This window comes from Lactuca saligna, chromosome 2 (assembly GCF_052625555.1).
Source record: "Lactuca saligna cultivar CGN05327 chromosome 2, ASM5262555v1, whole genome shotgun sequence".
Lineage (NCBI taxonomy): Eukaryota > Viridiplantae > Streptophyta > Magnoliopsida > Asterales > Asteraceae > Lactuca > Lactuca saligna.
Window position 1 is genome coordinate 58,805,666 of NC_136418.1, and position 12,935 is coordinate 58,818,600.

The 12,935-nt window shown below is 35.3% G+C and overlaps 1 protein-coding gene across 6 annotated transcripts; it reads left to right on the forward strand.

The window, feature by feature from the left end:
- The first annotated feature begins 1,060 nt into the window (after positions 1–1,060).
- Positions 1,061–7,442, forward strand: LOC145031009 (uncharacterized). 6 transcript variants are annotated; one of them, XM_078979445.1, is made up of 18 exons: positions 1,061–1,716; positions 1,905–1,982; positions 2,105–2,237; positions 2,320–2,472; positions 2,620–2,710; positions 2,797–3,363; positions 3,461–3,620; positions 3,691–3,810; positions 3,950–4,154; positions 4,478–4,663; positions 4,861–4,943; positions 5,055–5,121; positions 6,019–6,057; positions 6,262–6,369; positions 6,434–6,472; positions 6,632–6,705; positions 6,880–7,108; positions 7,201–7,442. In XM_078979445.1, exons 10-17 carry the CDS (start codon positions 4,645–4,647, stop codon positions 6,919–6,921), a joined length of 471 nt encoding a protein of 156 aa, XP_078835571.1. In that variant the 5' UTR covers positions 1,061–1,716; positions 1,905–1,982; positions 2,105–2,237; positions 2,320–2,472; positions 2,620–2,710; positions 2,797–3,363; positions 3,461–3,620; positions 3,691–3,810; positions 3,950–4,154; positions 4,478–4,644; the 3' UTR covers positions 6,922–7,108; positions 7,201–7,442. The 6 variants fall into 6 exon arrangements, with proteins under 6 accessions (XP_078835571.1, XP_078835572.1, XP_078835570.1 ...); XM_078979446.1 differs by having other exon boundaries at positions 2,111–2,237; XM_078979444.1 differs by having other exon boundaries at positions 1,848–1,982; positions 2,105–2,472.
- The last annotated feature ends 5,493 nt before the right edge of the window (positions 7,443–12,935 follow it).

Here is a 12,935-nt window from a genome sequence, read left to right on the forward strand (position 1 = left end):
TACTAGAAACATGAATTTCAAGAAGTCACTTTCGTATACAAGAACAAACGTATCATTTTAACAAGTAGATCTATTTTTATACCACGGTTTTGTGAGACACTAACTTCATGTACGATTGAGTACACATTTCAAGTCCTGTATTATATACCAGAATCCCTTGAAGGGGGATCATGGTGTTTGTGTATAGATCTATACGGGCTTGACGACCCGCGCCCTGACTGTTAGTTGCAGTCCACCGTTTGGGGTGACAAACGTCATAACATTCCAACGCCTGAAGAACGTTGTGTATAGGCATTCCGAGTCAATAGTATGGTTATAAAACTCACATGGGGTATAAAAAAATGCATTGATTTACAAGGTTTTCAAACACATTGGTTGTTTTACACTTACATACAGTTTTAGAAACAAACATTGGTCTTGAGTGAAGGCTACTTTTATACTAGTAGAAAATATAGGATTTTCTAAACACAAACAAACAATGACAAAACATTTCATATCATACAAACATTGTCTCAAAAATTACTTGTATGTCCCAGGAAATCAGTAATTTCAGGTATTCATTACGCTTTTGATGAAGGGATGCTGCGGCGCCAGTTTAATCTCGTATTTTGACATCATATTGTAATTGGTTTTTAACATGTAACTTTTGACAAATGTAAACTTTTAATTATATATATATATATATATATATATATATATATATATGATGGTTGTATTGCTTTCTTTACTATGTATTCATTTGTTACGCTACCACATGAAGTCATCCACCCCGAACGTTTCCGCCGTTCAGGTTTGGGGGTGTGACATTTTACGATGTGCAAACAACGACACTCACTGATTTATGTTATGCAAAAGGGAGTGACATTAAAAACGTGTCGTCTATTCAAAAAATTTAAGGATTTATGTCGCGCATTATTGTGTTCCCTTAAATTAGTGTCTAAACGAAGAAAAATAAAAACACGGAAGGCACCTATAATAAAGGGTGTGTCATCTAAAGATGTTGCTTTATAATTTTTAATGGAACGCGCGTTCCATCCGGGGGAAAAAATGAAATCCTAAAAAATTAAAAATCCCACATCTTTTTCTTTTTTCCTTCTTGCCCAGATTATCGGCGCTTCTTCCTTTCCCTCTTGTCTCTCTCGGTTGCTACCTAGGGTTTTTTATTGAAAGCGAACCGGGAAAGGGTTTTCAGTGAAATCTGCTGTTACTCTTTGAAATTGGATCCAATCCTACCTTCGCCCCATCCTTTTTGTCTCCATCAGTTGCTACCTAGGGTTTTTCGTGAAAGTTTGAATCGATCGACTAGGGTAACTAAAGGGTAAACGAACCGGGAAAGGGAAGCAATAAATCCAACACTCACTCTCAAATCGATTCTATTGGACAAGGTTTCAATTTGGGGCTCTCTACATTCCTATCGATTCTACTTTCATTCAAGCTTACATCGGTTTTTTTGGTATACAATAACCGAAGCTTACATTCTCATCGATTCCACTTTCTCTCTCTGAACAAAAATATCTCATATTCTCTAAAAGCCCTAAACCAGCCACCATCGGCTATCACCTCCACCATCGTTCATGTCGTCCTACTTCCCAGATGGTGTGTGTGTGTGCGCGATAAGACTGAACAGTAAATGTGAAAGAAAAGAAAAACGAGCAGAAAGAGAGAGAAGAGAGTTTATTGTGTTTTATTGCTGGTTGTCATTGTCGATGCAGTCTGGTATTTCTTCTAGAATTCTACTATTTCATAAATCTCAAGGACTTCCTTATTCATGCTTACTTCTCTCTCTCTCTCTCTCTCTCTCTCTCCCTCTCTCTCTCTCTCTCTCTCTCTCTTATATTATTTGCTAGTATTTGGAGGATAAGGACATGTCTACTGATTTAACAAACAACACCATCATTATGTAGAGTGAAGAAAAAGCAGCATCTGTTGTTCTGGAATTTAGTTTGGATGTTGAGGAGATTACTACTGAGGAGAATAATAATGTAAGTTGTGTTTAAAAAACTGGTTTATAAATTACATACAATAAGTTAAGTTTATGAAGATTGAGAGAAGAATGTTATAAGAAACAAATGTCATATCCATTGGCATTGACATGTTGACATAGCAACAGGGTGCATTAAGTGGATGGAGGGTGGAGAAAGATGAAGTTTCAGTTAAATATGTTACATATAAGCTACAGCGTATGCATATCTATGATGAAAAAAAGAAAAGAGAAAATGAACTTGTTTTATACAGAGGTAGTGATGCCATTGTTCCATTTGAAGCTATAAAGAAAAGAATTCAACGCCCTAAAGTTGACCTGGATCCATAAATTAACAGACAGGCTTTGGAGGTTACTAATGGGGAAGGAAGGGAGTGAGGGTGGTGGTGGTGCGAATCTAGAAAAAGATAAAGAAAAATGGTGGGAAAATGAAAGAAGAATGTTTCGTGGATATGCTGATTCATTCATTGCGCGTATGCATCTTGTTCAAGGTATATATATATATATATATATATATATATATATATATATATATATATATATATATATATATATATATATATATATATATATATATATAGCCAGATTAAAATAAAAAATATTCATAAAAGACTTTATTTAAATTTTACCTTTTTCAGGAGATAGACGATTTTCAAGATGGAAATGATCTATTGTTGATTCGGTGTTTGGTGTATTTCTCACATAGAATGTTTCGGATCATCTTTCAAGGTTTGTGTTGTCTGATTTACCTTTAGAAATAAAACCTGCTAATAATAGCAACATAATGGGCTTTGTCTTTCTTATAATGTATGCAGTTCTGCCTTCGTGGCTCTTGCAGCAAAATTCCCCCTTAAAACTATCTTCCAAGATGGGGGATGTGAAAAACCCTTAGAAGTAGTAGAGGAAAAAGATATCATAAAATGTTGAAGAAAATTCAAAGGAGCAGAATGTTTCTTAAGAACCATCAAGTAGGGCAGGGGTAAATACGTCGGGTCAAACTCAGAAGCAGAAGATCTAACAAATGCACATGGTGAAAATGGTACCCAAAAACTAGAAGCGGATAATCTAACAACTGCACATGATGAAAATGATGCCAAAAAACAGGAATCCGTCATTCTTGAAGGAATGCGAATCAAAGTTGAAGCAAACTCAAAGGAGCTGAATGTTTCTTGAGAACCACCAAACGGGGCAGGGGAAAATTCATCAAGCTCAGGGTCAAGTTCAGAAGCAGAAGATCTAAAGAATCAACAAGTGGGGCAGGGGCAAATACGTCCAAGGAAAAAAAAAGCGGATAGCTGAGGATGAAAGAAATATAGCAATGAACTGGGACAGCTTGAGAAAGCAGGCAATGTCTATTGACACTTCATCATCTTGCCTTCCGTGTAAGTCAATGTTCAAACTTCAAAAAATGAAACTTTATAAAATTTGACATGTTAGTGAAGTCTTACTCTTACATATTCATGATATCACGTTTTCCAGGTGGACACAAATGTTGGGAGGATAGCAGTGAGACCGGGGTGGGTTCCTCTGCAACCACTACCAGAGTCCCTACAACTGCATCTACTTGAGATGTATCCAGTGTTGCATTCCATTCAGAAATATCTTCGGCCCAGACTGTGCAAGTTGATCAATTGACATTGTAAGTTTGTAACTATACATACATCATAAAATATAAAAAAGATAATCACTAATATGTGCTTCTTTGATAGATATGAGCTACACTACCAGATGATTACATTTGGAAAGGTTTTTTGCACAAAAAGTAAACCAAGCTATAATGCACGTCCAATGAGAGCTTAATGTAGAAACATTTCCAGTGCTTTTGCAAGGTACATGAATCTATCCACACACACACACACACACACACATATATATATATATATATATATATATGTGTGTGTGTGTGTGTGTGTGTGTGTGATATTTTTAATGGTTTAAATAATGAAGCATTCATCTATAATGGTGCAGTGCAAGGCTTGCCCTACCAGGTCCAGAGGGAAAAAAAGATAGTGGCTTCAAATGCTCCTATTCCAACAGATCGAGCACCACATGTAGTTATTACGCCTCTGCCACGGCCTGAAGCTGACAATAAAACTGAAGGGGATTTTGAGAAGAAATGTGAACCGATTATTGAAGATCAAACAACACCTCAGCCAGAAGCCACAAAACTATTGTATATATAATTAATGCTGAATATATGATATATATTATTTATTATATGAAGTTACTTTATCATCTGAATATGAAACTGAAACTGGTTAGAGATGATTATCTGTTGGCATAGGAAGATGAAAATGTTAAATAGAATAGTGTTTTTTAGATCATTGTTAATTTGTTGTAAGGTAAATACGACATCGCATATTCAAAGGGGAACAAAGCTAAGATCTTGAGTTGTGTTTAGTTTTCTATTCGGTAGATTTTTGCATATGAATTACTCTGACACTGACATAGATCCAAGTTAATTTTGATTCATTCACAATCATTTTTACTTCACAGGGGCTAAAATCGGGGATTTTAGAATCACCAAAGGGCACGCAAGCAGTCCAGGTGGCACATGTTGTGGCAACTCCTGTGCCACCACCCATGGCAGTTCCGGCTTCAGCTGCAGGTATCACATCAAATGGTGCCTATGTTGGGATAGCTCCACCAGGAGAGGTTGGATCATGAAAAAGAGAATGCAAGGTCAGACCCACTTTTATTAAAAAATGTAAATGAGAGACAAAATAAAAAATTACAATTCTATCCCACCAAAAAAGGTGATGAAAGAAAGGGATAAGGATAGGGATAGGGATGGATTCAACCAGTGCAAAAGACATGAATACCCTCCCCAGATCCATTTTGTGAAGACTTGGTAGCTGATGTTATTATATAAAAAACAGATCTTGATGACCGGATCTTAAAGCAACAGCAAGAAGAGGAGGAAAAGAAGCGTCAAAGGCGAGAAAGGAAAAAAGAACAGAAGGTAATATAATTTTCACCAACTTTTGTGGCCCCACTTAATAAAAGTTATATAATAAAGATAATAAGAAATAAATAGTAATGCAGGAAGGATGTGTTGTGTTTTTTTTAACAGAAAGAGAAGGCAGTAGAGGAGGAAATCGAGGTGGACCCTGATGTTGCAGCTATGATGGGATTTGGAGGTTTTGTTTCTTCCAAAAAGTAAAATTAGACTGACTATACTTGTTTAAGTTCTTAATCACAACTGCATCAACAAGTTGATCTGTAAGTTTTATATTGTACTGCTCATCTTATGCCTTATACAAAGCACCAGAACATGTTTATTCCCTACATGCGTCTTTGCCGATATTCTATATTATTATTATTATTTTTTTATTTTTTTCATAAACTTACTAAGCAGCTTCAAAGCATACATACTAAAGAAAACTTTTTTGAACGTTCAAATCGATGCTGCTACACATACGAATACTACTTGTTTTACACTTTTACCACCTTTGAATCTTGATATAAAATTTTATAAGAGTATAAATAATAAAAGAGGAAATGTTATGTAAAACAACAAATATACCAATACTATGTAAAAATGTTCTTTTTCATCATTTTACATATTCAAACAAAATTTGTATTCTAACTAAAGAATAGTTCATTAATTTACTATTTGTTGTGTGCAATTGATCCGCAAACATTTATAATTCTCGTTAGTGTACATTGCAAAGTGGTGCTAAAGTAATTTGGGCAACAAAATTACATATAACCACTACTAGAAAACAACGCTTTAATTCTCGAGCATTTTAAGTATATACTAGTTGAGCTTGGTTAGATCGTGATTGGCTTGGTTTGATTACAAGTTTTACTAAATGGGTATCCGTCGGGCGGGGACAGAGATTCCAATCCCCGCCAAAATCTTCCCCCATTTGCATCTCAATAGATTTGTAAGGCTGATCTTACTCTGATTCTTCATAACACCTTCCCTAATTCTCATTTCTTTTATCATACCTTAGTACTACATTCATCATTCTTCTTCTACTGATTTGTGAAGCAAATTGTTTTTAACACGGTCTTTCTGATGAATTACTTAGACAAGCTACATACACAACTGCTAGACTTGGTACAGTCAGGTACACCATTAATAGTTCATTAACAAAAAAACATAGATTTATTGCTTTTGGTTGTTTACGTGACTCTTTAATTACTTGAGATACACTAAAAGTAGTATATTTTACAATAAGGACAAAAGCTGGAATGACATCAGCAACAAAAAGCATTACAGAAAGCCTTTGAAGTTTCCTAATTAGTAACGAACCTAATCTTAACTGTTCCAGAGATTCGTCCTGCACCTAACATGGACACCCTAGTGAAAATTTACAAGAGCATGGAAGTTTCTTCTCGAGTCAACATACTTATCACTCAAACAGAACCTCAAAATTCAGGTATTAGTTCATAAGGCATATATAACTTGAGATACATGTTTACACTTTTATCTTGGAATTTTAGGTCCTGAGCATCAAATAGAGAATGTGACTGCTTCTAGAAGTAAGACTAAAAAAAACCCCTTGGAAACACACCAAATGTACAAAACAAGAGAAAAACAAGGGAAAACCTTGAAAGGCCCTTGCATATAACCCTTTTGGTAAAATTGAAATGTCTTATTATACCTGATTATACCTGATGCCCATTCTTCTATAATCATAGGAAAAATGGGGCTTCTAGATAAGTTGCTTCCAAAATTGAAGGAACGTGATTCAAGGGTGCTGATATTCTCACAGGTTCATACTTTTAACATTTATATTTATATTTGTTATGCAGCATGAAAGTATTGGTTTAATCAAGTCTATTTCTTATTATATTAAAAGAATTTGTGGTGCACTATAATTGATGACAAGGCTGCTGGACATTCTAGAAGATTATTTGATGTTTCGAATATAAATTTAATTTTGTAGGAATCCACAAGTGGATTTGTAAGCTCAGGATCGTACTCATAGAATTGGGCAGAAGAAAGAAGTTCAAATGTTCCGATTTTGCACTAAGGAAGGTTGTACTACTGATGTAACAGTGAGAACCCAAATCCAATCAGAAGCCATGCAGTCTGGGCTTGCAATGCAACATTTAGGTGATATTTTGCTAGAGCATGGTCGCACAATGCCAGCATTGCATATTGGAGAGTCTCCCGTATGTTTTTTTTTTCTTTGCACTACAATAGTTATATCTAAGTATTGTCATTTAGTCACGTACAATTGAACTGATTAAGGTCAATATTACAGGTGGTTGGAATTGGACCTAAGGTTGGTTGTTGATATAGGAATAGTGGGTGCACCAAATGCAGGAAAAAGAATATTTTTAAGTGTTATTACTGTTGACATGTAGTGTTGTTTGTTATGTAATGTTAGGTAACTTGTTTGACATGTGATATCTTTTTTAAATGAATTATTGTTCTTATGTATGGTATTTTATTTTGGATGACATTAAGCTTATGCAATTTATGCAATGGATTCTATTTTTTGTATATGATATTTTATTTTCTATTATGAAACATAAAATACAAATTTAATTTGAAAATAAGTAAATCTATAAATAATATTTTTTTTAAACATTTAAAATTACGATACGCAAAACTGTATGTCATCTTCATTTATGACATGGCCTTTCTTGACAGGGGATTTCTTGATATGCATTGCGTGTCATTAACACGCGCGTCGTAAGGTTACAACATGCGAATGCGTGTCGTCTTCCTTTATAACAGTGCCTTCCTTGATACGCATTGCGTGTCGTAAATGGGCGTCGTAAATGCGCGTCGTAAACGGGCGTCGTAAATGCGCATCGTCTATAGACGACGTGCAAAAGCGCGTTGTCTCTCTTTATGACAGGGCCTTTCTTTGACGCGCATTTGCGCGTCGTCTGAGCCTTTTAGGATGCGCAATGAGCGTCGTAAAAGGCTGTTTTTCTTGTAGTGGTTTAAACCCATGGAGCATGAGGAATGTGGAGAGTCAGGCACATTAGGGTTTGCATGGTGTAACCGTAATCTAGTCACACTATATAAGAAGCCCTCTATTGCATGAAATCAGTTACTCGAAGAAACACGAGAGTGCTAGCCGAAAATTGAGTGTAAGTAACCTCTCTTTAGTTCTTCCAATTGTTGGTCGTGATTTGTGGCTCCTTTTGAGGCATTCACATTAAGAGTGCTAGGGTCTTAAAGCTTCAATGTTTCAACTACTCCAAAAGGTATGTTTTCTAACTAGTTTTTTGTAGTATAAATACTCCATAGTATGATAGTTAGGATGATGCTTTGGAAACTTTAAAGTTTGCATGTATATTAGAGAAAACATAGATCCAAAGCATCTACAGTTGCATATACAGCAGATGAGTGTTCATTTGCTCAAAACCCATCATAAAAACCAAGATTGAAGTTTAATAACTTATAAAGCATTGAACTTGGAAACTCATAAGTGTCTAGAATGTGTGAAGATGAATGTTGGTGATGCTTGAATTCTGAGATAGAGTACTAGATGCGCTTCCTATTCTTTTCCTTTGCGATGAATCACCACAAGTGAGCTAAAATCAATTATGGGGTGCTAGGTTTCTAAGTGGACTATTAGGTGGTGATTGAGGCTGAGGGTGGGCTAACCTAGCCCTCACTTCCTTTAAATACGTAATAAATCCCCCGACATTAGGGTTTCCTTGTAGCTCACATTGTGACCAATAAGGGATCAATTCATGAGTCACAAAGAGATGCATGTTTCTTCCAAGTAGGGTCACGTGATGACTAGGGTTTAAAAAATAAAAAGTAATCAAAAATTTCCAAAATGGTGTTTAACTTGAACTGGATGTTACAGGAATAATCCAGGCCTATTGAGGGTTCGGGTGGTTTAGAACAACCACTTCAAGTTGTTGTCTCATGGGAAACAAACAACCTGTAGCGGACATATTTGTTTTAAGGAAAATGTGTTAAACACACACCTCAACCTTTTCTACCTTCTAGTTTGTTTTCATATATTTTTGTAATATTATTCCTATAGTTATGTGTGATTTTTTGTTAGAATATAACTAAATGAGAAAGAATATGAAAAGAATTTATGTGTAAAATTTTACTGAAATTATAAGAATATAAGATCCATACCCGATTTCGATCATTGATTTCCATTCATCATTCGGTTTAATACTTTTCCTATTAACTTCTCCCATTTTGTTTTTTTCTCCTTAAAAGGTTAAACAGATCGATGTATTCATTTTTTGACGTATAATGTAGACGACCAGATAGTCTTGTGCACATGGTTAAGTCAATTAAAAGAAAAATAGAAATTGCCTATTTAAATTAATAGTTTGTTAGGTTAATATTATAAAGGGAAAATGGCATTGTAACCCTATAATGTTTTGAGTTTTGGTTGATTCAATCCCTTAACTTAATTTCTTTCTTTTTTAGGGATTAAAGTGCATAGCAACATATCCATATCCTCACCCTGACCAATTGTAGCCGGTTACACATGTCGTCACTACTAGAAAAAAAACCTTTTACGACGCTCATTGCACGTCGTAAAAGGCACAGATGACGCGCAAATGCGCGTCAAGGAAGACCCTATCATAAAGAGAGACAACGCACTTTTGCGCGTCGTCTATAGACGACGCTCATTTACGATGCGCAATTATGACATGCGTTTACGACACGTAATGCGTATCAAGGAAGGCCATGTCATAAAGGAAGACGACACGCGACGACGCGCGTGTTAATGACACGCAATGCGTATCAAGAAAGCCCCTGTTAAGAAAGGCCATGTCATAAATGAAGATGACACTGTAAGGGTAATAATGTTGTAATTAGTCGAAGGGCTTAGGTCTGTATACGAAGGGTCTCATGTCTTCGTATGTTATGTAATGTATTTTTCTAAGGCATTATATTCAGAACTTAATGTTTAGTCCTTCAAATATTTTTTGTACGCTTTTCCTCTCCTATAAATAGGAGTGTTTACTAGAGTCATAGCGACGAGGTCTTTACAGAATATTCATTTATACTCTGTAAAAATTGAGAAGCGTAATAGAGTTGAATCAGAAATTATATTTACATCTGTGTTCTAATCTCGTAAACAAGTGTTTGATCATTTGATACTCTGATTAATTTCATACTCGATTCTTTGTTACAAAAATTGGTATCGGATCAGGAATCATTTCTTTGATCTGATTTTAATTTTTTAAATTTTTTTTTAAATCAGTTGTCTGGTTTAAAAGTTTTTTCCACTTTTGTGAAAAGTGAAAATTTGCATTAGATCTTTGTCTGTGATTCGATTCTGCTATTGAATCTTAGAATCGAGTGTTCTATTAGTTATTCTGGTTTGAATCATATAGTTTGTTGTTAATTTCTCAAAGTTTTCTTCAAAATCTCAAATTTTTTCTTCTGTACGTCAATGGTGACTTTCAATTTGAATTCAATGACTTCATTCTCTCATCTTCTAGGATCATCCACTAAAATTCCTATGCTGATTCCTGAATATTAAGATCAATGGGCGGATCGTATGCAAGATTATCTTAATGGTCTGGATGAAGAGCTATGGAACTGTATTTCTAGTGATCGCAATCTACCATCAAATGTTCAACCAATCGGTGCATCATCTGGAAATTCCGAGGTAGAGAATCAATCCACTCGTCTTAAGCAACTGGAGAAAAGATGTATGATGGAGTTGCGAGGGGCTTTCCCTCCTGTGGTGTACAATTATGTGAGATCATGTACTACTGCAAAGGAAATTTGGAACAACTTAAAGGATAAATTCCAGGGAAGTGAAAAGACTAAAATCACTTCAGTCAAACAATGCCTGGTGGAGCTAAAAGATTTTCAACAAAAAGATGGTGAAACCATAGAAGTTTACTATGATCGTCTTAACGAATTGATCTATCGATGCAATCGATATGGTATCACCAGGTCAGCCATGGAGTACAATTTGATTTTGTGATGGGTCTTCGTAAAGAGTGGCGTAATGTGAGCATGATGGTTAAGCTCAACAGAGCTTTGATACGTCAACCCTGAATGATGTTTACAATCATCTAAAGTCACACGAAAGTGAAGTAAATGAAATTGCTGAAGAGTCAATGGCAAGCCTAGGTGGTCCACCAGCATTGGTTTCGAAGATTTCTGAAAGAGAAGCAGAGAAAGATGGTTCTGATGATGATGAAGGGTTTATCATTAACTCTGATGATGAAGCGATTTCTTTATATTGTAACAATCGGGTGAAAAAGGTTTTCAAAAATCCATTCAATCTGAAGGCAAAGTCATCAGATACAAAAAGGAACCTTCGCAAGTAAGAGTGTTATGGATGAGAAGAAGAAAGAGGAAGAGAAAGAAACGAAACTTACGTAAGGAAAAACAGAGAAAAAGTTGAAGGGAGATACTGGTTTGGATTGTCATTACTACAATGGTCCTAGTCATTTAGCAAATGACTGCATGTTGAGGAAGAGGGATGAGAAGAAGAACAAGACGAAGGATGAAGCGTACTACGTGGAGAAAATTAAAGAGCTGCGTGCAAAGGCAAAGAATCTTTCATTGGTTGCTCATGGTGAACAAGAAGGGGATGGTACATATCAAATCTGATCATCTGGATCAGATGATGAATAAATGAGACATCCGACTCATGGAGAAATGTATGCAAAACTAGAAGAAGACTCAGAAGAGGAAACATACAAAGCTTATGGGAGATGCTTCGCGTCGAACACAGCTGACAAGTTGCCAATGACTACAAACGTATGTAACATTCTTGAATCCTTTGATATTCCAGTACATGCTTATAATTCTGAATAAGTCTCATTTGACGAAACTGTTACTTATTTCGATTCAATTGTGATATCTGCTAGAAATGAGGCTAAGAAGTTGTCTGATCAATTGCTAGAGACTCAAAAGAGATTAGATTTGAAAAAGGCTAGAATAGAGTGTTTAGACCTACAAATCACTAATATCATGGTTGATAGAGACAATTTATCTAGTGATTCAAAATTGTCGTTAGCCCAAAGAAACATCTACTGTAATTCGGCTAAACGATTGTATGGAAAATTAACTGAACTTCATCATTCATGCGAAATTAGCAGAAAACAACATAGAAAATTATTGCCTTTTTTAGCATACGAAAGAGCTACAGTAATAACATTTCGTATGACTGTGAAAAAGAAATTGTTGATTTTAACAAAGTTCCAGATGATAGATATAAATATGGAATAGTTAAAGTAGATGAATATCTTGATTCGAATGAATTGGTTAACATTGTGAATGAAACTTTGACCAAGTCTGAACAAATTAACATCTTGAAAAAGACTGAGAATTCAACATCTGATTGATAATCAAATTTTCCTGATATTGAGGATATTTCCGATAATATTAGTGAAATCAGTGATCTTGAGGATGTTGATTCTTCTCAGTTGTCTATTATAAATGTTGCATCATCATTCAAAGGAAAAGAAAAGGTTAAGGAATTGTTGGTTGAAAATGACAATGATCAACCCTCAACTTCAAAAGTTTGTGATGAGAACTTTGTAGAAGTCAAAGACAGTCAAACCGATGACAGTGATGATGAACAAGAAGAAAAACATACGAAGAAAAAGGAAGTTTCAAAAGAAGAAGAAATTCCACGAGTTGTTGTTGAGTAAGTGTATGGCGATACACAACAGTTTGAAAAAGTGCTAACTGAGAAAGGAGCTCATTTCTTAGAAACGAATATTGTGGTTTATCCAATTTTCAAGTGTTCTGATGATGTTGTTTTCCCAAACCAAGTCTTTGTGACTACTAGAAATGCCGAAAATATCAAACCAGAATTCAAGCAAATGGTAGAACAAGATAACACAAAATCATCCGAAGAAGGGTTTTTCGCAAATTAGAGCACAACTGAAAACAATTTAACCAAGAATTCATATGTTTTTCAAAGACAAAAACCAAAGCGAAAATGGGTTGAAAAATATAAAGTCGAAAAAGAAATTATTTAGCCTTCGGTTGAGGACATTAAATAAGGATCAAAACTTAATTCTATGG

Coding starts and splice junctions, on each gene's coding strand:
- LOC145031009 (XM_078979444.1), top strand. Junction 4,944..5,054: donor AAAGGAAAAAAGAACAGAAG/GTAATATAATTT, acceptor TTTTTTTAACAG/AAAGAGAAGGCAGTAGAGGA. Junction 6,473..6,631: donor GAATGTGACTGCTTCTAGAA/GTAAGACTAAAA, acceptor CTATAATCATAG/GAAAAATGGGGCTTCTAGAT.